The sequence below is a fragment of the Vipera ursinii genome (assembly GCF_947247035.1).
Source record: "Vipera ursinii genome assembly, chromosome: 3".
Taxonomy (NCBI): Eukaryota; Metazoa; Chordata; class Lepidosauria; order Squamata; family Viperidae; genus Vipera; species Vipera ursinii.
The window spans coordinates 121672955-121695780 of record NC_139516.1 but is presented as its reverse complement, the minus strand read 5'-3'; the positions used below and the strand labels follow the sequence as shown (position 1 = coordinate 121695780).

Here is a 22826-nt window from a genome sequence, read left to right as displayed (position 1 = left end):
GGCTGAGAAATGTAGACATAAAGCATAGACTGACAAACTCATACTCACCAACAGAAAATGGGGTGGCTAAACAGAGAAATGGTATATTGCAGACAATGAAAGACTCACTGCTGGCAGATAAAGGAATGAGCATGTACTGGGGAGAAGCCATAAAAACAGCCAACTATTTAGTGAACAGGGTATGTATTGCTATCAATGAAACTCCATATTACATGTATGGAAGGAAACCTTCATTGGCTCACCCAATGTGATTGCCAGAACTTTGTAATTGCTGTGATTGCCAGAACTTTGAGAACCAGTCAGTCATAAATACCAATCATTTGGTGCCATCATAATTTCAAATAGTTATTGAACAAGAGATCATTAATATGATCTGATCCCTGTTCACCGCCCTGAGTCCTTCGGGAGAAGGGCGGTATAAAAATTTAATTAAATAAATAAATAAATAAATAATTGAGAACTATCTGTGGAGCTTCCATCTCTTTATGTGCATGGCTACTTCTATATGTATTGAATTGCTATGTCAGAGACAACATGGGTTTGTTATATTGATTTTTACAGATGCAAGAATTATACATTAATATACTTAAGAAATATTTCTTAAAATAGACACAATCAAGCTAAAGTTAAGCCCTTAAAGTTCCAGCATACATATTATAAAAATCAGCAAAATTAAATGTTATTATGCAAAAATCTCTAAAGAAATCTTATATGGTAAATTATTGTTTGGCTCTAAATTCAGTTAGTCATGCTTAGATCCTATTGAAATCATTAAGACTAGTTAGTCATGGCTAATTGAAATGTCACTCTAATCAGTGGGGGAAAGAACAATTAACTTCATTAAAATTGAACCTACTACTTCTCTCCTACAGCTTTTTGCTCATGACTGTGCCTCAAGTCTTAGTCATTTTCAAAACTTTCTTGAATGAACTGTAATCCATTTTCAACATAAGAAAGCCATACAGCTTTTTAATCCCCTGATTTCTAGGCTGAGCTATTGCTCATTAGGAGCATAGTTGTTCATTTAAAATCCAGTAATGTAATACAAGAGTGATATCTCTTAATGCTTGCTAGTGTTTCTTTGCTTTTTATATTGATCTATTATAGAAGTCTGTTTTTAATAATACAATTCAAGGTTGGCATTTGATTTGACCAGAAAAGGAAAGCTCTTATAGCTTTTATGTATTCTTTTTTCTGGCTTTTTTTCTTTAAAATGAACATCTAGTTATCCTAATTAGAGTTCAAAGTCTACTAAGTGGCATTAGATGCATCTAGCCATACTCACATCCTCATTTTTTGTTTTTGTTATAAAAGAAAACTAGTGACAGACTTAAAGAAATTTGCAAGAGACACTGGAGTAGAAAGACATAACCTTTTTGAATGCACGTGCACAATAATACTACAGGACGATATTCCACTGACTTGTGCACTGGCCTTGACATTTTGAAAATATGTTTAACTTTAGAATTTCATATTCAACATTCATTCAGGTCTTATCTTGTTTCAATGTCTTGTTTATAAAGATATTTTATGTAAATATATTTACAGAATGTTGCAATGTTCAGAATATCCTGTTTATAAAGCCAGTTAATGTAAATATTTTATATTAAATGTAATTTCAATCACACCTTTTGGAATATTTTATTGTGACATTCTAAATACATCACTAAAGTAGTCATTTTTAAGACCATAAAATGTCCAACTGATGGTTTTTCAACTCTTAAATATTGGAACAGGCTAAATCTTAAAAATGTTTAAAGCAAGGTAATGATTTCATATTGGATATTATTTCAATTGAAAAAATACACTATAATAAGGGGGGTGGATTAAGATTGCATCCCATATTATATATGGGGAGAGTAACTCAAGCAGTTGTTAAAGCTCTTCTCTACCCTAGAAATCTTAGCCGAATAATATCATTCTCAGTTGTACCCAGAATGGTGTATCCTGAGAACTGGCTTAGGTCTATTCTCTAATTATCCTAACAGTCTCAGGGTTAGGCCTGAAAACTGGAAACTAATATTCTTATTTTTTCCTTTTATATAAACCCCTAAATTGAATGAAAACAAAAACAAAAGCAGGGATCTAACATCAAATTTCAAGCAGTATCAAATCTCATATGTGTGATTTCAGCATACTTCAGATCAAGGAAGATCTCAAAGGTAAGATAACAAAGAAGGTGAAAATGTGCTGATCTTGGAAAAATTTGGCCATTTAATGTAATTTTTGTTTACAATTTCTTGAGACTGGAACCACTACAGGAAAATCCAATTATCACAAAATCTTAATAAAATATACTTGAAAAGATTCTGTAATTGATTTGATTTGTGCTTAGATTTGTGCTTAGATTGTAAGCCGCCCTGAGTCTTCGGAGAAGGGCGGGATATAAATGGGATTAAAAAATAAATAAATAAAAATAATGATTAGAAAGGAAAGCCTCCTTTGGCTTCTCTGTTCCGCTGGGCTGATTTTAAGAAAATGATTTTTACAATTTATAAAATTCAAAATGCACATATTTTTGTAGATTTGAAGCTAGTTTTTAATGTTGGGAAAATGTCTTGTTAAAACTCAGAATTGATTCCAGCACACTGAAATCACATTTGAAATCACGGGGGGGAAAAAATCCAACATGTCAAATTTTACCTGGCAACTGTCATTCGTGTGCATTCCCATCAAAGGGGCTTTTCCGATATTAACAAGAAGTTAGTCATATGTAATGATTTATCAGAGAGTACTAAGCAGAAGTTTATAGTTCCCAAGAATCATTTTAATAGCAGGATGTTGATCAAAATCTACTTTAAAAGATATTGTGTCCTATTTTTTTCCAGTTAAGTGAGAAACAGTGGAAAAACAGACTCGTCACTGTCTAGAAAATGGAATAGCTGTAAGGTCTTGCCTGACAAAAGCCAGTTTATCAGAAATTGAAAGAAGTGCTGCATCTGAAGCTCCAGTTACAGATAGTAGGGATTAACTCAGCTGGAATATTGTCAGAAATGGTGGGATTTATTATTCTTTGTAGGCCAGATCTAAATTTTAACTAATTTTGAAACATGATTTTGCTGTCACAAAATCCATCACCAAAGAGTTAAAACTTTGAATCTGATGAATACAATTCATGGCTAGATATGGCCTCTAATTCAAAAGATAATTTGCATGTCACAAAGAAGCAAATTAACTCCCAGGTGACAGCTGTTTCACAGAGTTCATTCTTGGCATTGGCTACCATGCTGGGAAAAACTAATCCAGTTATAAAAGGATTTTTTTTTAAAAAAAGCCTTGGAGTGAAGAACTTAGAAAAATGCAATAACAGTGTTCTTAAAATGGACTATATTATTAACTAATTGCATTTGTCATTTATTTGTTAGGTAATGTAGGGTAAATATCAGAGATATGAAATTTTAAGCCCAAGTAGATATCGATCACTTGGTCTATCCACTGTACCTTTACATGTACTGTAATACTATATTAAGTGTGCTCTTTATTGCAAGTCTGTAAAATAATAGAAAAAATATATTCCTATATTTTGTCCTAAAAATGCTATAGTTCTAGGTTGCTTCTCTCTTTGGTTAGTTTCCATCCATTGCTTCTTGTCCTGCCTTCGGGAACTTTGGAGAATAGTTTGACTCCCTCTTCTATGTGGCAGCCCCTGAGATATTGGAACACTGCTATCATGTCTCCCCTAGTCCTTCTCTTCATTAAACTAGACATACCCAATTCCAGCAACCTTTCCTTATATATTTTAGCCTCCAGTCCCCTAATCATCTTTGTTGCTCTTCTCTGTACTCATTCTAGAGTCTCAACATCTTTTTTACATCGTGGTGACCAAAACTGGATGCAGTATTCCAAGTGTGGCCTCACCAAGGCATTGTAAAGTGGTATTAATACTTCACATGATCTTGGTTCTATCCCTCTGTTAATGCAGCCTAGCACTGTGTTGGCTTTTTTGGTAGCTGCAGCACACTGCTGGCTCATATTTAAGTGATTGTCCACTAGGACTCCAAGATCCCTCTCACAGTTACTACTATTGAGCAAGGTACCACCTATACTATACCTGTGCATTTGGTTTTTCTTGTTTAAGTGTAGAACCTTGCTTTTTTTAACCATTGAATTTCATTTTGTTAGTGCCCAGCGTTAAAGTCTGTCCAGATCCTCCTATATCTTAAGCCTATCTTCTGGAGCACTGGCTATTCCTGCCAGCTTGGTGTCGTCTGCAAATTTGATGAGTTCCCCATCTATCCCCTCGTCCAAATCGTTGATGAAGATGTTGAAGAGCACTGGGCCCAGCACAGAGCCCTGGGGCACCCTACTACCCACTTCCCTCCATGTAGATGCAGTTCCATTGAGGACCACATGCTGAGTACGGCCTGTCAGCCAGCTACGAATCCAGCTGGTGGTGATGCTGTCTAACCCACATTTTTCTATCTTATCAAGTAGTAGGTTGTGATCTACTTTATGAAATGCCTTACTGAAGTCCAGGTAAATTATATCCACAGCATTCCTCTGGTCCACTAATTTTGTCACCTGGTCAAAGAATGCAGTAAGATTTGTCTGGCATGATCTGATTTTGACAAACCCATGTTGGCTTTAGGTAATGATTTTGCTTGCCTCTAGGTGTTCGCTGATTCGTTGCTTGATTATCTTTTCCAATATCTTCCCAGGTATTGAGATCAGACTGATAGGTCTGTAGTTTCCTGGATCCATTTTCCCCCTTTTTTGAAGATGGAAACTACATCAGCTGTTTTCCAGTCCTCTGGTAGTTCCCCAGTGCTCCAGGATCTTTAAAGATATAGTTCAGTGGTTCTGAGATCACATCTTCCAGTTCCTTCAGAACCTTGGGGTGTAGTCCATCTGGTCCTTCCGCCACTAGTGGACCAATCATTTCCTTAACTGTTTTCTTGTTTTTTACATGTTGAAAGAAGCTTTTTTTTGTTATTTTTGACTTTTGTTGCAAGCCTTAGTTCATTTTGAGCCTTAGCTTTCCTCACTTCATCTTTGCAGGCTTGGGCTATTTGCTGATATTCTCCCTTAGTTATGTGCCCCTCTTTCCACTTTTTATACTTGTCCTTTTTGTTTTTCAATTTACCAGAGAGTTCTTTATGCAGCCAGGCTGGTTTCTTTTGAGAGCTGTTATTTTCCTTCTTTGTTGGTATTGTGCTAGACTGGGCTTTTATAATCTCACCTTTCAAAATTTCCCAAGCTTCTTGAGTTGTTTTCCCCTTGAGGATTCTCATCCATGGAATCCTTCCCAAGCTCTGTCTAAGTTTGTTGAAATTAGCTCTCTTAAAGTTAAAGATGTATTATGCTTGCCACAATTCCCTTTAGTATCTTAACATTCTGGGTTCATACATTGTGTAAAGCCATAATATAGTTTTGGTTCAGGTATTGTGTGAATTACAGAATTGTGGAATTACAAAAATAATGTAATCCAACCTTCTGCAATATTCTGGAAAAACCAATCCTTGAGAAGTGACTGTCCAACTTAAAAAAAAAATACATTTAACTCTAGAAATGGAGAATCCACAACCTCTGTCAACACCTAGGAAATCTAGGTAACTGCAATTTATATCTAATGTCATTTCTGTGGAAAATAGTTCCTAACCATCTTCCCTGTAGTATCTTTTTAAGTATATTGATATTGATATTATTCATCTTCTGTGTGTTTACTCTAGCCTGTATTTATATATTTACCAAATTTAGACATTGACAATCTCACTATCCAAGTGACTCAGCCTGTCCTCTGAGGACATGTTCTCAAAGTGTTCCTTTGACACCCTTTTCTGAGCATTTTCTAACTTGTCAGTATCTTTCTAGAAATGTAATCGTCCATTGTGTTTTTAAAACTATAATCTAGAATCAGTGTCCAATCTAAGAACAAAAAATTTAAAACAAAGGTTTTCAAATTAGTAAATAACATGAAATTTTATATGATTTATTCTTTAATTCAGCAGAGCAGGACTTTTAGGGATGCTATTTTAGATTATATGATCTGAAAAAGTATTGCTTAAAAACAAAACACGTAATTTGTGATTTAGGAGATATGTGGAATAATACACAAGTCTTTGTTCATTTGACAGATGATGTAGAACTGCATGAATCTGGCTTAGAACAACCAAATATAAATAAATAAATAAAAACATAAGCATTTTTTTATAGGATTGTGCATTCGATAAGCCCTGTTAGTGTTCCATTTTCTAATACTAGCATTTTTTAAAAAAAAAAGACATTTTTTTCAACATTGGGACAAAATGCATTTGTTTCCCTCTTACGTTACACCATTATGCAGGTCACCTTCCCCTTTTTCATGTTCCTTTGATTATATACTCTGATCATTTATGTAGGTACTAACCATTTTATGTATAGCATCATCAAAGAAATAATCAAGGTTCTTAGGTACATATGCAAATGATAAGCCCACTTTTCAAAGTGCATTGGAAACATTAAAAGTTAATGTTTTTTCCCCCCAAAGGAAGTATTAGCAAAACAGCTTTTTCTTATGCTCTAAAGTGGAGTAATAAAGATGATTTCTGCTAGGGTTCTATGAATCAAAATCAGTTTGCATGCACCTTCCCTAATTATTGCTAAAGTACACTAACCCAAGACTCCTTGAAGAAATAGTCTTCATCATCAGGGCAACTTCTGGAGAGTCAAAACTTTAACAGGATGTTGCATGATTGAAGTCCTGACTCCTGACCCTGTTTAACATTTGTTGCATATGTGGCATATGTAAAAAAGACACAGGGCTTTAATTGCACAAATGTCACACTAACTATTCTCTGAAGACATATCAACTGATAATTATTTATTTATTTATTTATTTATTTAGTTACATTTATATACCGCCCTTTCCCTGAGGACTCAGGGCGGTTTACAGGGAATTAAAAAACCCAGCATACAAAAGTTAAAAACCAAATTAAAAAATATTAAATTGACCCTGTACACTTAAAAACCCCAATTAAAATTTCTCCTCAGCCTGGGCCCGAGAGCTCAAAGAGCCAGGTCTTCAGGCCCCGGCGGAATGATCGGAGGTCGGGGGCAGTTCTCAGCTCCACCGGCAGCTGGTTCCAGAGGGCAGGCGCTCCCACTGAGAAGGCCCTATCCCTGGGTGTCACCCGCCGGCAATCTCTCACCGGCGGAACCCTGAGCAGACCCCCCCTGTGGGAGCGCACTGGGCGAAGGGCGTTTGATGCCAGCAGCAGGTGTTCCCTCAAATAACCTGGACCCAGGCCATGTAGGGCTTTATAGGTAATAACCAGCACCTTGAATTTCACCCGGAGGGCAACCGGAAGCCAATGCAGCTCGCGGAGTAGAGGTGTTACATGGGAGTATCGGGAAACCCCCATTACAACTCGCGCGGCCGCATTCTGCACCAGTTGAAGCCTCCGAGTGGTCTTCAAGGGCAGCCCCATGTAGAGAGCGTTACAGTAGTCCAAACGGGAGGTTAATATGTTTAAAAAGAGATTCAACTGCTGTGTCAACAGAAGATTCATATATTTTTTTTCTTGGTAGTATGCAGCCTGAATGACACATTCAAGTATTAAAAAACTGCAAGTATGTGTCGATTGAGGCTGCTGGACGCCATTCCTCAACAGAGGAAGCTACTGAGACTGGAAACATCTCTTAGTTCAAACATAGAAGGGAGAAAAAAAATTGGTCATTCTTTCTGTGTAGAGTTAATGGAATGCTACTAACCCTTTGGCATTCCAAAATAAAGAAATTCATGCACATCGTTCTCTCACCCAAGCTTTCTTCTAGGAAAGGCAATCAAGGAACTACTTTTAAAAACCAGCAACAAGCAGTGTGCTGCCTACAACCATTAATATACTACTAAAACCAAAATCTCTGCCCCACCCTCTTTTCTTTACATATTATTTTATTTATTTTTTAAATCAAGAACTGGCTTTCAGCAAAGCAAAACATTCGTTTCTGTGGCCTATTAATATTTTTGGACAGGCCTTATCCAGCATCGTGAACAGGTAAGACTCCTAAAACAATAATTTTGTAGTACATCTATCACAAGTGCTCAAAATCTGAAACAGTACTATAGCTCTCAGCCCCCAAAACTAGTCACATTTTAATCATTACTCTCTTTGAAAAATGTGTACCCACCTCTTTACAATTAACGTTTCTGATAGTAGCTTATACAGTAGTGTATTAAAATATACACAGTATTAAAGTCACTGAGCAATTCCTAACAATGTTCTTCATGGACTCTCTGTTTACCTTTCAAGAACAAGTATCCGATATTTATGTTGCCTATGACCAGGACAAGTGAAATCTGCTCCAAATGTCTACATTATAATAGCTATCATAAGCACAATAAAATTTTATCTTACCTATAGAGATTTGAGATAAGTCCCTCCCTCCAGCGAGAACAAAGATTATTAAGAAGACGTTCATGGTGTCCAAATAAGCATACGTAGTTGGAAACAGGAATAGGTTCCTTTGAAAAGCAAGTAATGGTTTCTATTATGCTGTATTGATTGACATGTATTCTGAAGTAAGTTCCCTTTATCGCATCTCCTGTTGTGATTGCCATCCCCTATAATAAATTGAGAAAAGTGTTGGGACAACAGGCAAAGCTAGATCACATATCAATCTACTCACTCCAGGAAGAGAACAAGGAAGACAGGGAGAGAGGTTGGTTAGTACAAAAATGCTTTATATCAATGCCTTACAACAGGATTTCTCGTTGTACCACAAAGTTTATATTCTAACATTGTTATCAGCAGCAAGATTAACTCTATTTAAATGTTCTATTAGTTTCTTCCCCTTCATGGATTACTGGTTATTTTTATTATTATTAATATTATTATTACTGATTATTTTCCTGGGCTCCAAGATCACTGCAGATGGGGACTGTAGCCAAGAAATTAAAAGACGCTTGCTCCTTGGGAGGAAAGCCATGGCAAATCTAGACAGCACACTAAAAAGCAGAGACATCACCCTGTCAACAAAAGTGCGTATAGTCAAGGCTATGGTTTTCCCAGTTGCAATGTATGGCAGTGAAAGCTAGACCATAAGAAAGGTTGAGCGCCAAAGAATTGAAGCCTTTGAACTATGGTGCTGGAGAAGACTCCTGCGAGTTCCTTGGACTGCAAGGCGATCAAACCGGTCAGTCCTAGAGGAGATCAACCCTGACTGCTCTTTAGAAGGCCAGATCCTGAAGCTAAAACTCAAGTACTTTGGCCACCTAATGAGAAGGAAGGACTCACTGGAGAAGAGCCTAATGCTGGGAAAGATTGAGGGCAATAGAAGAAGGGGACGACAGAGAATGAGGTGGCTGGATGGAGTCACTGAAGCAGTAGGCGTGAGCTTAAGTGGACTCCAGAAGATGGTAGAGGACAGGAAGGCCTGGAGGAACATTGTCCATAGGGTCGCGATGGGTCGGACATGACTTCGCAACTAACAACAAATTAGTTTCTTTACAGGAAAAGACTTCCAGACAATGGAAGTCTTCTCAGCAGAACTACTTGGTACATATATATTCAACAGCGATGCATAAAAAGGTAATGAAGAACATAGCTATTACATATATTTGTTTTAAGGTGCTTATTAGTATTGCTAGCAAAAAAATCATGCATTTAATTAATATACTAGAGGACTGAAAGCACTGTAAACAATATTGTGACAGTCGTGTCGTTCCACCTCATGTAGCATTTTGACTGATTTGTCTGATTAATAGGCTTATTATATGTCCATAAGTTTCCTGAAAAAGAAAAAAAAATATCACCAAGATACTTGTAATTCAAACCTCAACTGTTTATTACTCAGGGAGTACTTACATAATTAGGTTGCGATTCTTGTACATCCAAGCGGGCAGGAATCCCAGGTTTAAAAATATGCACATAATTATATTTTCCAGGAAGAACACCACCTGTGAAAAACAATGTTTTCAAGACATGTAGATTATATAAAGTCAGTAAATGTATTAATCGTTAGGCCTTCAAAGTACTTTGTTATTTTTTAAAAGCCAATCCAGGGTGACTGGAAGAACAGATGAAACTTTGTTGCAATTCAATTGATGGTATGGACTGTAGTGGTTACATGCTGGACTGAAGTTCTAACTTCAATCACTGTAATTCTTTTCAAGAAATGCAAAAGATAAATTCGGCTTTCTGTAAACACCACAGCTGAGAGGATCAGAATACTGGATGAACACTGAAGATCTTTTTAATAATGAAAAGGGATTACTGGATTCTCAGACCCGCTTCACGCTTGGCGTAGGAGATGCCATGCAAATATGTTAAAGGAAAAACATGACTGTATGACAGAGAAGTAAGGAAACAGATTTAATCAGGCAACTGGGATTGGTTATGAGTTTCTAGTGATTTTTTTCCTATTAAACAACTAATTTGATCATAAAAGTTGCAAAATGTGAATTCTACTACAACTCTTATCACTTCTTTTAAATCATTTTCTCTATTTGAAGAGAAAAGAAGCAGAAGGAAGAATGTGAGAAGAAAGGAAATTGTGTCTGCAAGAGTTCAACAAAGTAAATGGCAAAGTTTTGCCCAATTTTCTTTCATGTATTGTCCACAATAAGAGGCTTTCTGGGCTGCTTGGAGATCTGAGCCCCTAAAACTTGCTTCCTATGAAATGAGGAAATTCATTAAAAACATTAGCAACAATCAAGTTAATTCTGTTTTAGACTGAATCAAACCAAAATTAGTTTTTCTCTTTCTCAGGCTACTGTTGTAATTTGAAGTGTGGCCAAAACCGGAGCCAGTTCTGGACTTTCTGGCAACTTAGACAGTCATATTCTGGTAATCCAATTGTTTGACTCATCTTCCAAATTTGTTAGGAATTGGAAAAAAGACATTCTTATTTGTTGTTGTTGTTGTCGTTGTTATTGTTCATGTTTCTGAGCATTATACTTATTATTTTCTGCCTTGGACTTTTTTTCCTCTTTGACATTTTCAATTAGAATAGACTAGAACAACAGAGTTGAAAGGTACTTTGTAGGTCATCTAGTCCAACCCCCTGCTCATGGGGAGGGACGCTTGTGGGGGCCGGACAGGGTTGGGGGAGATCCATGTGGTCTCTGGCAGGTGGGGTGGTGGGCAGGAGGCTCGTCCTGTGGGGTGAGGCGAAGCAGGATGGGGGTGCCATTGCCACCGGGCAAGGCGAGGCAGGGGCCAGGGCAGCTGCGGCCTGACACCATTGGCCCCCGCGCACAGAGGCCAGCGAGCACATAGGGGCTGATGGTGTCCGTCAGCAGCCAGAGCCTGCCGGCTCCTTTACCAGTACACTCTGGAGCTCTGCAGGCCCCCGCCAGCAGTTCAGAGAAGCTGCCTCTAAGCTGGACAGCTGGCTGACACCTGAGGAGGCGATGCAGTGGGTTGTGCCCAGGAAAAGGAGAGCATGCGAGGCCAAGAGGGATGGGACGGGGGGAGGGAAACCACCCGTGCTGGGATGCATCCGGCCATGTGGGACCTTGGGCGGCTGGTTGAAGAGGGACGGTTGCCATCTCCGGGGCATGGCATGTATGCCCACAAAGAGGGCTCTGAGTGCCGCCTCTGGCATGCCTGCCATAGGTTCGCCACCACTGCCCTACACCATTTCTGACAGATGGCAGTCCAGTCTCTTCTTGAAAGCCTCCAGTGATGAAGCACCAACAACATCTGAAGGCAGTCTGTTCCATTAGTTGATTGTTATTGTCAGGAAATTTCCAGGCTGAATCTCTTCTTGATCAGTTTCCATTCATCTTTCCTTGTCTGGCCCTCAGGTGCTTTGGAAAATAGGTTGACCCCCTCCTCTCTGTGATAGCCCCTCAAATATTGGAACACTGCTATCATGTCTGCCCTGGTCCTTTTCTTCACTAGACTAGCCATGCCCAATTTCTGTAACCATTATTTGTATGTTTTAGCTTCCAATCCCCTAATCATCTTTGTTTTTGTTCTCTGCACTCTCTCCAGAGCCTCAACATCTTTTTTATAGTGTGGAGACCAAACTTGATTGCAGTATTCTGGGTGTGGTCTTACTAAGGCCTTATAGAGTGGTATTAGTATCTCACGTGATCTTCATTGAATCCCTCTATTAATGCAACTTAGGATTGCATTGGCTTTTTTGGCTTCCCCCCGCACACTGTTGGCTCATATTTAATTGATTGTCCACTAAGACTCCAAGATCCCTCCCACAGTTGCTGCTATTAAGCCTCGTTTCACCCAATTAACTTACACTTTTAAATTATATTTAACCCTTAACTTATATTTAGCTACTCTGGTTCACAGAATGCACTTTACTACCTTTTGCTTTTTTATTGTGTTTTTGGGAAGTCTTTTCAATTTTCGGACCCCTTAAAATTTGGTGCCCCTAGGTGGGTGGCTACTTGGCCTTAGCCTAGACTGTCTTGGCCCCAGCCAGAAAAAATGTTACCTTTTAAGCTGCACGGAGCCATTCATTTCCCAGGGCCTGGAGGCTTTTCCTAAGTAACCTCTGCCCGTTTAATCCTGACAGCCAGAAAATGTGTTCTAATGGTCCCCTCTACCAGGAAGAAGAGATCAGATATCAGAGTTCTTAGTGGCAGCTCCCCTCCTATGAAACAGTTGATCCTGAGGTGAGGATGGCCCTCACACTCAAGGACTTGCATGTACAGATATACACAAATTTACTTATATCTGTTTCCTAATTTTTGTTACAATTTATTTACTAAAGGTTTACAATGTAATCTGATTTCATTGCTTTTTTAATATTTATAAACCTTCTAGAATTCCTGAGGAATTGGCTGAAGAGGGGTTGGTGTGAAAGATGTCTTTTTGTTTCTACATAAGTGTTTTTTTTCTTGTGTGTGTGTGTGGTGGTGGTAGTGTTTGACTGACTGACTGATATTTCATTCTGACCTTGGATGGAGTATCACTCAGGCCTTTGGCAAGGAAGGATAAAACCTCTCATTTCATCATACTTGCAATCTTTTATCTTTATCTTTTATGTTCCATTGCTTTCATTGTGCAGTAGTGGCCAAAATTGTGGAAACCTTTTGGGAGTGTACATTTTTTATTTTTATTTATTTTTTAATTTTAATTCCATTTATATCCCGCCCTTCTCCGAAGACTCAGGGCGGCTTACAAGCTTAGCAATAGCCTTCATTCTATGTATATGCCTGCTTATTAGGGCTTTCACACACCCCCAAGCGGCATTATTACAAAGTCAGCTTAATTGCCCCCAACAATCTGGGTCCTCATTTTACCTACCTCGGAAGGATGGAAGGCTGAGTCAACCTTGAGCCTGGTGGGACTTGAACCTGCACTAATTGCAGGCAGCTGGTGTTACGAGATATACAAAAATTATCACCATAGAAAAAATGAAATGTACAAAAATTATCACCATGTCAATTAATACTTAGTTGGGTAACCTTTAGCATGGATTACAGCCTTACGATGTCTTCCCATGGAGTGAACCAAGTCCTTTAGTTCTGTAGCTGTTATAACGCAAAACCAAGATTGAATGATTGCTTCTATTAACTGGGTTTTATTGCTGGGTCACTTCTGACTAACAAGTTTCTTTAGTCAGCTCCATAGATTTTCAATTGGGTTAAAGTCTGGGCTATCCCATGCCATTCCAGCAGTGGAATATGATTATTTGAAACCACTTTTTGCACACAGCAGCAACATGACATGGAGCCGAATCCTGTTGAAATATAAATACTTCATTGTCTTGGAAAAGATCATGTGCGGAAGGCTTCAGTTTGGGCTCAAGTATTTCATTAATGTATTTTTGGCCATCTATATTACCATTAATCACACAAATTCTGCCCACACCTTTTGATGTCATACAACCCCAGATAATAACACTGACTGGGTGTTTCACGGTACATGTAAAAGAATTAGGATGCAAATCTTCTCCAATTCTTCTCTTTACGTATTTTATGCCATCACTACCAAAGATGGAGATCTTGGTCTCATCACTCCAAATAACACATTCCCATTGTTCCTTTGTCCAGGTAACATGGGTTTTAGCCCAGTTTAGTCTTTTTTCAACCTTTGTTTGAGAGATAAAAGTGGCGCTTTTTTTTTGGTGGAATTCTAGATTTTAGGCCAAATTCCTGTAGTCTGCACCAAATAGTCCTTACACTCAACTTCACATTGCGTTGTGCCATTTCATCTTGTATACACCCAGATGATTTTCTTCTGTCACGTAGGCACACTCTCTTAATTCTGCTATCATCACTTGCTGTTGTGCACCTTTTCCTGCCTTTACCAGTGTGGTTTTTTAGTGACTGAGTCTCCTTATACCTCTTCAAAAACTTAGAAATGCCACCTTTAGTTAAGTTTCCACCAATTTTTCTTCTAATTTCTTTATAACTGTAGCCTTGTTCACTTAATAATACTATTTTACATCGCTTTCTGGGCAACCAGTCAACTCTTTGCACCATTACTTTAATTTTATTACGTTTTACAAGCTCACTAAATGAAAGAACACAAAAAAAACCAACCAACTTGATAGCGATCACATAACACACTGACAAATGTCCTCCTCTCAGCTTTAGTACATGACATCAATAACTGAATCCTACTGTGATCTGATTGGCTCATTGCCAAAACAAGATGACACCTGATTGGCTCTCTAAACACTCATGCTCATTGGGTACAATCAGATGAAGGAAAGCTACCTGATATCATCCTAAGCAAGTTGTGCCTCCTTTTTCTGGTTATTTGGCTATAACATTTCATAGAATACAGATAATTGAGCAAACTTTGTTGCATTACATTCTTGATTAAATTATCTTTCCATTGATATATAATTTTATGGTACTACTCCAAAAAAAGTAGTGTTATTAGCCATCAAACCTCAAATGTACACTTTTCCCAAAAGCTTTCCACAATCTTGGCCACTACTATACTTCCTTTGTTATGAGCTGCCCAGTCATTACAAGTTAGGTGACATACAAGATTCATAAATTACAGTGGTTCATTGTGCAGTCAGTGAGATGTTCAGATTGGATTTGGCATTTTTATCCGCCTATCAAGTTCCTCCCAATAGGCAGATGTTGATTTTGGATGGTGTTGAAGTTATCATTGCAGGATGTAAACAGTTTGAGTAAAGCTGCCTTTTGCAATTGACTGATGGTGATTCTGTCAGTGCTGATGGTGTTCAAGTGAGGCTCCGGTTGTTTTGGGATTGCACCCAAGGCACCTATTACAATTGATACTACCTTTGCTTTCTTTTGCTATAATTGTTCTATTTCTATTTGTAGACCTTTGTATTTTGTTTTCTTCTCCAGCTCTTTTTCTTCTCTTCTGCTATTTCCATGTACTGTCATATCCACTATCTAGACTTTTTTTTTTAAATTCCATTTATATCCCGCCCTTCTCCGAAGACTCAGGGCGGCTTACAAGCTTAGAAGTAGCCTTCATTCTATGTATATGCCTGCTTATTAGGGCTTTCATACACCCCCCAAGCGGCATTATTACAAAGTCAGCTTAATTGCCCCCAACAATCTGGGTCCTCATTTTACCTACCTCGGAAGGATGGAAGGCTGAGTCAACCTTGAGCCTGGTGGGACGCGAACCTGCACTAATTGCAGGCAGCTGGTGTTACTTAAGGAGGCATTAGCCCACTGCTCCACCAAGGCTATTGTCTTTTTTAAAACCAACAATTGTTCAAAACCAACAATTGTGCCTAGCTCTTTAAATTCTAAGGTCCCAGAGCAATATTATTATTGTTTAAACTGCATAAATACTTAAGAGGCAGTTCTAATTTTCCTGTATATAGCCATAACAGTACAGTTTTTGAATTTGCATTTGGTGCACATGCTAGATAATCTTGGCAATAAATAAATACTTAAATAAGCAAACAGAACAGGAAAAATTATTTTGCCAATGAGTAATAATGTTGTTTTTCTGAATTTGATATATCATGAATTGATATTTTTACTTCAAAATATTTTTGATATATCAAGGTGAAATTTATAGAAATGCAAAATTATAAGAAAAAAAACAAATGTATTTGGCTCACCTTGAATTTTGCATCCCCTGTACATAGGAATTAGTCTATCTAAATCTTCTGGAGGTTCAAAAATTGGCTCTAGAGTTGGATCAAAAAGATTCAGCATGGTTGCAGCAAGCTGAAAACCAATCTCCTTTGAGCTGAAATTGCTGTGTGTCCATTCATTAGCATAGTAGATATTGGAAAATTTGGTTAAAGGACCTGCAGCTCTGATGCTCACATCATTAGTATGGAAGTTGGTATCAATCACAAGCCTCCCATCATAGACAAGGCATGCATCATTAACTGCTTTGAAAGTCTCATAATCCACTTTTCTTTTGGTAAAGTTAAAGAATGCCTAAAATAAATTGAGGGTCATTAGTCATCCTCTAAAGCAACATCCAGAATACAAATCTGCTTACACTGTGATTTTTGCTTAATTTGCAACCTAATATTTAAATTTAGCGGAAACTAAACGCAAACAGAATGACAGTAAGTATTATTAAATAATACTTTAGTAACATTCTAGACCAGGGGTGTCAAACTGCTGGCCCGCGGGCCGGATGCATCATAGTGAAACTGCGCCCACCCCATTGCCGGCAATGGCAAAAAAAAAGTCACAATATGTCGTGACACGTCATGTGACATTGCGAGTTTGACACCCGTGTTCAAAACAATCACAGATAAGTTCTAGTATGTGGTTAAATAAATAAACTTAGTTTAAACTTAGAATCTTTAATGTTCAAAGCATTATCCTTACTATGTCAGTGTAATGCAGGCACTTTCCAATAGATAGAACATAAGCAAAATATATTGCTTGCATGGGATAAAGCTTGCTTGGGATGCATTTGCAGCATACTAGACAAAATATACTAAAGTTACTGTTAGTGAATTTTCCATTAGCAAAGCGCTGTATATTGTGTGGAGCATTGGTATAATTAAGACTACCAACCTAGGCTACTCCTTCCATCACCTAATGAAAGCCTCAACTGACCAAACCCATGATGAGTGGAAAAGGTCAAGATGAGCTGATGACAACCATGACAATGGAAGATTGTGACTTAAAGAGTAAATAACTAACAGTAGGAATTAATAAATGAAAATGGAAGAAAAAATATATTTGTGAAGGATGCCATAGATAAGCAATAAAATTTTGTGGAGTGGAGTTGATGAATGTATTTATGGAAGAGAGGGAGTACATTTAATTATAAATGAGAAGGTTAAAATGTATTTCAGAAAGCATGACTTGGTGTCAGCCAGGGTGTTGGTTCAAATGAAAAAATGAATACAAGTAAAGATAGTCTTCAACTTACGACCACAACTGAGCCCAAATTTCTGTTACTGAGTGACACATTTGTTACATGAACTTTGGCCCATTTTGTCACTGCACGTTTTTTTTGTTCGTCAGAAAAGTTCATTTCTAACTGTACATTTCCCCTGTTCTCTGCACCTGTTGTGATAACTTATCTGGTAACCATAGTGAATCCCATATGACTAGCTATGTTATGGTTTCAGTCTGTTTAGTGCGCATGTCTAGAAGAAGTTCCCAGAGTTATTATCTGTATTGTTTTTTCTTCACTTTGCTGTTACTGTCTGTTACGTTAGGATGAAGCTAGCTAGCTCTGTATAATATATATTTAGTTTTTATATTTTTGTAAGTAAAAGGTATTTAGTATGATTATGCGTCGTGTTTTTCTTGCCTTCCTGCAAGTGTATCATGCATTCTCTGAAGCACGGTCCGTCGCCCTCTACAAAGGTGATTTTTACCTTGACATTTTGGTAGCAGAGGATGGTTTGATTTATGTTTTTGGAGAAGCATGTTTCTGCGGCTGTTATCAGTTAGTTAGTGCTAGTGAGGCAGCGGTGATTAACTGCTGAAACATGTCAGGAAGGAAGCCACGGCTGGAAAGGAGTCTTTCTGTTGGGCATCTCCCTTCGACCTTAAGAACTCCGATAGCTTCGGCCACACGCCTTGGAGAAGACGCGCCTGCTCCTGTCCACGATGCAAGGTCAGTCACTCCTTTTTCTACTTTTCCAAGCTCCCTGGCAGCTGCTTTTGAAAATGTTCACACTCCAGGGGCTCAAGATGAATTTCAAAGGCTTGGAGCGAAACCTAAAGTTCAGCCGAGGAAAATTCCTTCTGCTCCTTCAAGCCCCAAGCAAACTATGCGAGATAGGGCTATGCAAGGCTACTGTGAACAAATTGGGGTTTTTGAAAGGCGTTTGCAGCAGGCAAAGAAATATGTGTCAATGGTTCAGCAATATGAAAGGAATTATGAGCATGAACCGGCCATATTGCCACACCCACAAGGAGAAGCCATATTGCCTCCTTCTTCCCCAAAGCCAAAGTCACGCCCATCATTGAGTGTCATGCAAGACGAATGGGAACCGGAGGCTCCTGTGTCACATGATTATGGGCTGTCCCAAAGGCCATACAGAGCCACAGTGATGCCTGAAGCAAATGTTATGGCACCATCTACTGGTGAAGCTGCATTAAGACATGAATTGGAGCTCTTACTCTCGCAATTGTCTATGGAGGAGTCTTTGCTCAGAGATACAAGATTTCTGCCGTTATCTGAGGCTCCAGTCCCTGATGGTGCTAGGATTCCTGTTACTATTGCTTCTCCTGTTAATATTGCTTCTATGCAAGCCCCTCTACCTGGCAGAGCACAGCCATATGTAGCCCACATGCAATTGCCACCGGGTTCTTATATGCGAAGGCCAGAGTCATCTGCAGGTTATGCTACTGCACCAGCCCCAGCACCAGCGCCTTCTGCTGGCCAGGGTGGAATAGCAGCTCAAAGACAGTCACAGCCAGCACCAAGACTACCGGCAGCTTCAATGCAACTGCCGCAGGCCCTGGCACAGGGGCCACTGGTGCCCCCTACAGACCAAGTCCCAATTGCACAACCTGCACAGCCAGTACCCCAATTGCATGTTCCTCAACAGGCTCCTTCCATTGTACCACTGGCTGGTGACTCAAAATTAAAGAAGTCAGGACAGAACTACAGGGCATGGGTCAGTGAGGTTGGACTTTTGTTACGCAGAGAAGGTACTCACATGATGGTGTTTAATCCTCCTGCCCAGCCATGGACTCCTGACATATGGGACTTGGATAATAGAGCATGCACAACATTATTGATGTCAATGGACATTGAATTGCAGCTCACGTTTTCACAAGATGCAACTGCCCAACAAATTTGGACTCAGTTAGAGGCATGTTATCGGCCTACATCAATTGAGTCTACATGTTTACTTTTGTCTGAGTTCCATGGTTCCAGATTAAAATCTGGTGAACATATTGGAGCACATTTGACTAAAATGAAAGGTATTAGAAAAGAACTGGGTGAAAAAGGCTATCCTATTGATGATTTTCAAATGATCAGCATTATCATCAATTCTTTGAATCATGAGTGGAAAGATGCTATTTCCAAGATCAATCAAGTGCCTATTGCTCAACGCACAGTGGATCATGTATGCAGGATCCTAGCCGAAGAAGAGGCACTTATGCAAGCTGCGCCACATTTAAGGGAACCACCTGCATCAAAAGCTTCAGCGAGGCGTGCCTTCCGTGGAAGGACCTACGTTCCAAGGATGCCAAGATGCTACATCTGCAATCGTGTGGGACATGCCACCCGGGATTGTTCCCAACGAGTTCCAGCGCCCGTCACATACCAGCCCAGAGGAACAGATTCCAGAGGAGGCAGAGGTAGAGGCGGACGACAAGGTCGTGGTCGTGGTTCCAGGTGTGATCCACAAGCTCCACTTGTCACATTGGTTGTGACCAACGATCCACAGCCTCAACCAGAGTACGACAGACGATTTCTTTGGACTTTGGACAGTGGAGCAGCATTACATGTTACCTACAGAAAAGAGCTTTACACAGAGATGCACGAGCCTGAACCTGAACTTCGTGAACTTTACTCTTTTTCCAATCATCCTGTTCAGGTCATGGGAAAAGGAACTGTCTATATTGAAGAGCTGGATGCTCTCATTCCAAATGTTTACTATGTTCCGTCTGCCAGTAGTAATTTGCTTAGTCAGAGTCATTTGTCTAGGTTTTCTCATTTTCAGGTCCACCATCTTGAAAAAGCAAGTTATATAGTCAAAGACGGAGATATTGTTGCTGAAACCATGTTGATTGGTGGTGTTTATTACTTAAAACCAAAGCCTAAGCAGCAAGAGCAGGCAAGTATACACGTTCCAAAGAGCACAGGCCCAGAGAGAGACGTCCCAGAGAGAGATCCTGTTGCTACTCCAAAGGTTCCTAAAGATAATAAAAATACAAAAAAGACACAGGTTGCTCACAGCAAGCCTGGGGTTCCTAATAAAAATGCTAAAGTTGAGAATTCACTAACAGGTAAACCTTTGCATTCCAGGTGTATCCATAAGTGGCACAGAAGATTGGGTCATGCCAGTTTCCGTGTTCTGAAGAAGATGCCAGAGTTCGCAAGAGGTTTGGATCTAAAGGGGTGTAAGGTGTTCTTGGACTGTGCTGTCTGCAAGAAAGCCAAATCCAAGGCAGCAGCAATTCCGAAACGCGCTACACGCCTGTCAACACGCATTTTTGATTTGGTACACACTGACATAGTTGGTCCTTTTGCACCAACACTTGGTGGTAAAAGATATTTCTTGACAATCGTTGACAATTATTCTAGATATGGATATGTATATCCTATGAAAGAAAAATCTGAGACCTTTCAGATCTTTAAAGACTTTGCTAGTCTTGTCTATACCCAATTCGAGGTCAACATTGCCAGAATCCAGAGTGATCGCGGTGCTGAATTCATGTCTCAGCGTTTCCAGGACTGGATGCGTGAGAATGGGATAGTACATCAGACATCCGCTCCTTATACTCCAGCTGAAAATGGGGTGGCAGAACGCGGAAATGGGGTTTTGCAAACCATGATGCGTTGCCTCCTTGAAGATGCTAACCTCAGTCTTCCATACTGGGGTGAAGCTATCAAATATGCTAACCATATCGTCAACCGTACTTGGAGTAGTGTGATAAATCAGACCCCTTATTTCATGTTGTATGGACACAAGCCTGATCTCTCACATCTCCATATTTTTGGTTCCTATGCTATGGTGAATATTCCTTTAGCCCAAAGAAAGAAAGGGGGTCCTGCAGCAAAAAGGATGAGATTTATGGGCATTGATGATAATTCAAAATGGAGCAAATACATTGACTCTCATCATGTTATTGTGGTTTCACAATCTGCTACTTTTGAGGAAGATGCTGACTGGTCCAGGATTCATTCTAACGATCCTGGAGTTTATTTTCCTAGAGATGATGTTGCTGATGCCACGCAACCTGATCAAGAATCACAGGAGAATGTTCCTTCCACGAGTTCTTCTCAACCTACTGTTCCGTCTTCGCAAGCCGCCGATGTTGCTGCTGGCGACGATGATGAAGACGAGGACGACACAGAAGAAGAATGGACGGTTGGCCCGAGACGTTCCAAGAGGTCCACAAAGGGAATCCCTCCAAAACGGTATTCGTGGCAAGTAACAAAAACACCTGTACCTTTGATTTGTAATGTAACACTTCCACCTGAGAAGTTCACACAGATCAAACATCTTCCTGAATCAGAACAAGATAAATGGTTTGAGGCAATGCAGGCTGAAATGGACAGTCTAAAGAAACTTCAAGTGTTTACGCCTGCAAGCCCTCCAGCAAACAAGAAAGTTATTGGTACTCGATGGGTCTACAGGATCAAAAAGAAGCCGAATGGTGAGTCGTTGTACAAGGCCAGACTTGTAGCCCAGGGTTTCGCTCAACGTTACCCTGAGGACTATACAAATACATACTCACCCACGGTGCGGACTGAAAGTGTGAAAATTGCTTTAGCCACTGCAACTATCCTTGGCCTGGAAGTTTTTCAGTTCAATGTTGAAACGGCTTATCTTCACGCTGATCTTGATGAAGACATCTACGTCAAAGGTCCTCCAGGTTTCAGACAGCAAGAAGGGGATACCTGGTTTCTACACAAAAGTCTTTATGGTCTGAAACAGTCTGGTTTAATGTGGTACTTATGTCTTTCTGACAAACTAAATTCAATGGGCTTTATTAAGTCCGAAACAGATGAATGCGTGTTTACCAAAAGATCCGGTAATAAGTATGAGATAATTCTTGTTTATGTCGATGACATTGTTTATATTGGTCCAAATAAGCAGATGAGTGAGGTTTTTGCTAAAGCTTTACAAAAGTTTTTCACGTTGAAGTGTTTAGGGTGTATTAACACTTATTTAGGTGTTCAAATTGCCAAAACTCAGAAGGGGTTTAGTCTCACACAAGAAAAGAAGATTGAACAACTGTTACATCACTGTAACATGGAGGACGCTAAGCCTGTGAGTATACCCATGCAAACTGACTTTCACATTTTGGCACATGAACCAAGTCCTGAGTTCGAGGATCAAACACTATATCGCTCAGTCATTGGGTCGCTTCTATATATTAGTAGTTGGACTAGACCCGACATTGCACTTAGTGTTAATCTTTTATCACGACACGTAGGCAAGGCAAAACAGTTTCATTGGACATGTGTTAAAAAGTTATTGAGGTACCTAAAACACACCAAAGACATGAAGTTGTTGTTGGAACCAACACATACTGACTATGCAGAGTTATGTTGTTTTGCAGATTCAGATTGGGCGAGTGATAAGAAGTCACGGAAAAGTACTTCAGGTTACATGATGTTTTTAAATGGATGTCCTGTTTACTGGCATGTGCGTAAACAGAATCTTGTTTCTTGTTCCTCTACAGAAGCTGAGTATGCTTGTGTGTCTGATGCATGCAATTCTTTAACCTGGTTTGATGCTTTAGTCACAGAGATCTGGACACATCCGATTCGACCAATCACAGTAATGGAGGATAATGAATCTGTGGTTTATATTTCTGA

The 22826-nt window shown here is 39.4% G+C and overlaps 1 protein-coding gene across 1 annotated transcript in view; it reads right to left on the bottom strand.

Moving 5' to 3' along the window:
• Window positions 1-22826, bottom strand: part of CFAP61 (cilia and flagella associated protein 61) — a gene marked incomplete at both ends in the record, with an annotated part of 142199 nt that overhangs the window by 18873 nt on the left and 100500 nt on the right. Inside the window, 3 exons of the mRNA XM_083358329.1 lie at window positions 8334-8539; window positions 9783-9874; window positions 15955-16282. Coding sequence (XP_083214455.1) covers window positions 8334-8539; window positions 9783-9874; window positions 15955-16282 — 626 coding nt within the window. The remainder of the gene's footprint in view (window positions 1-8333; window positions 8540-9782; window positions 9875-15954; window positions 16283-22826) is intronic.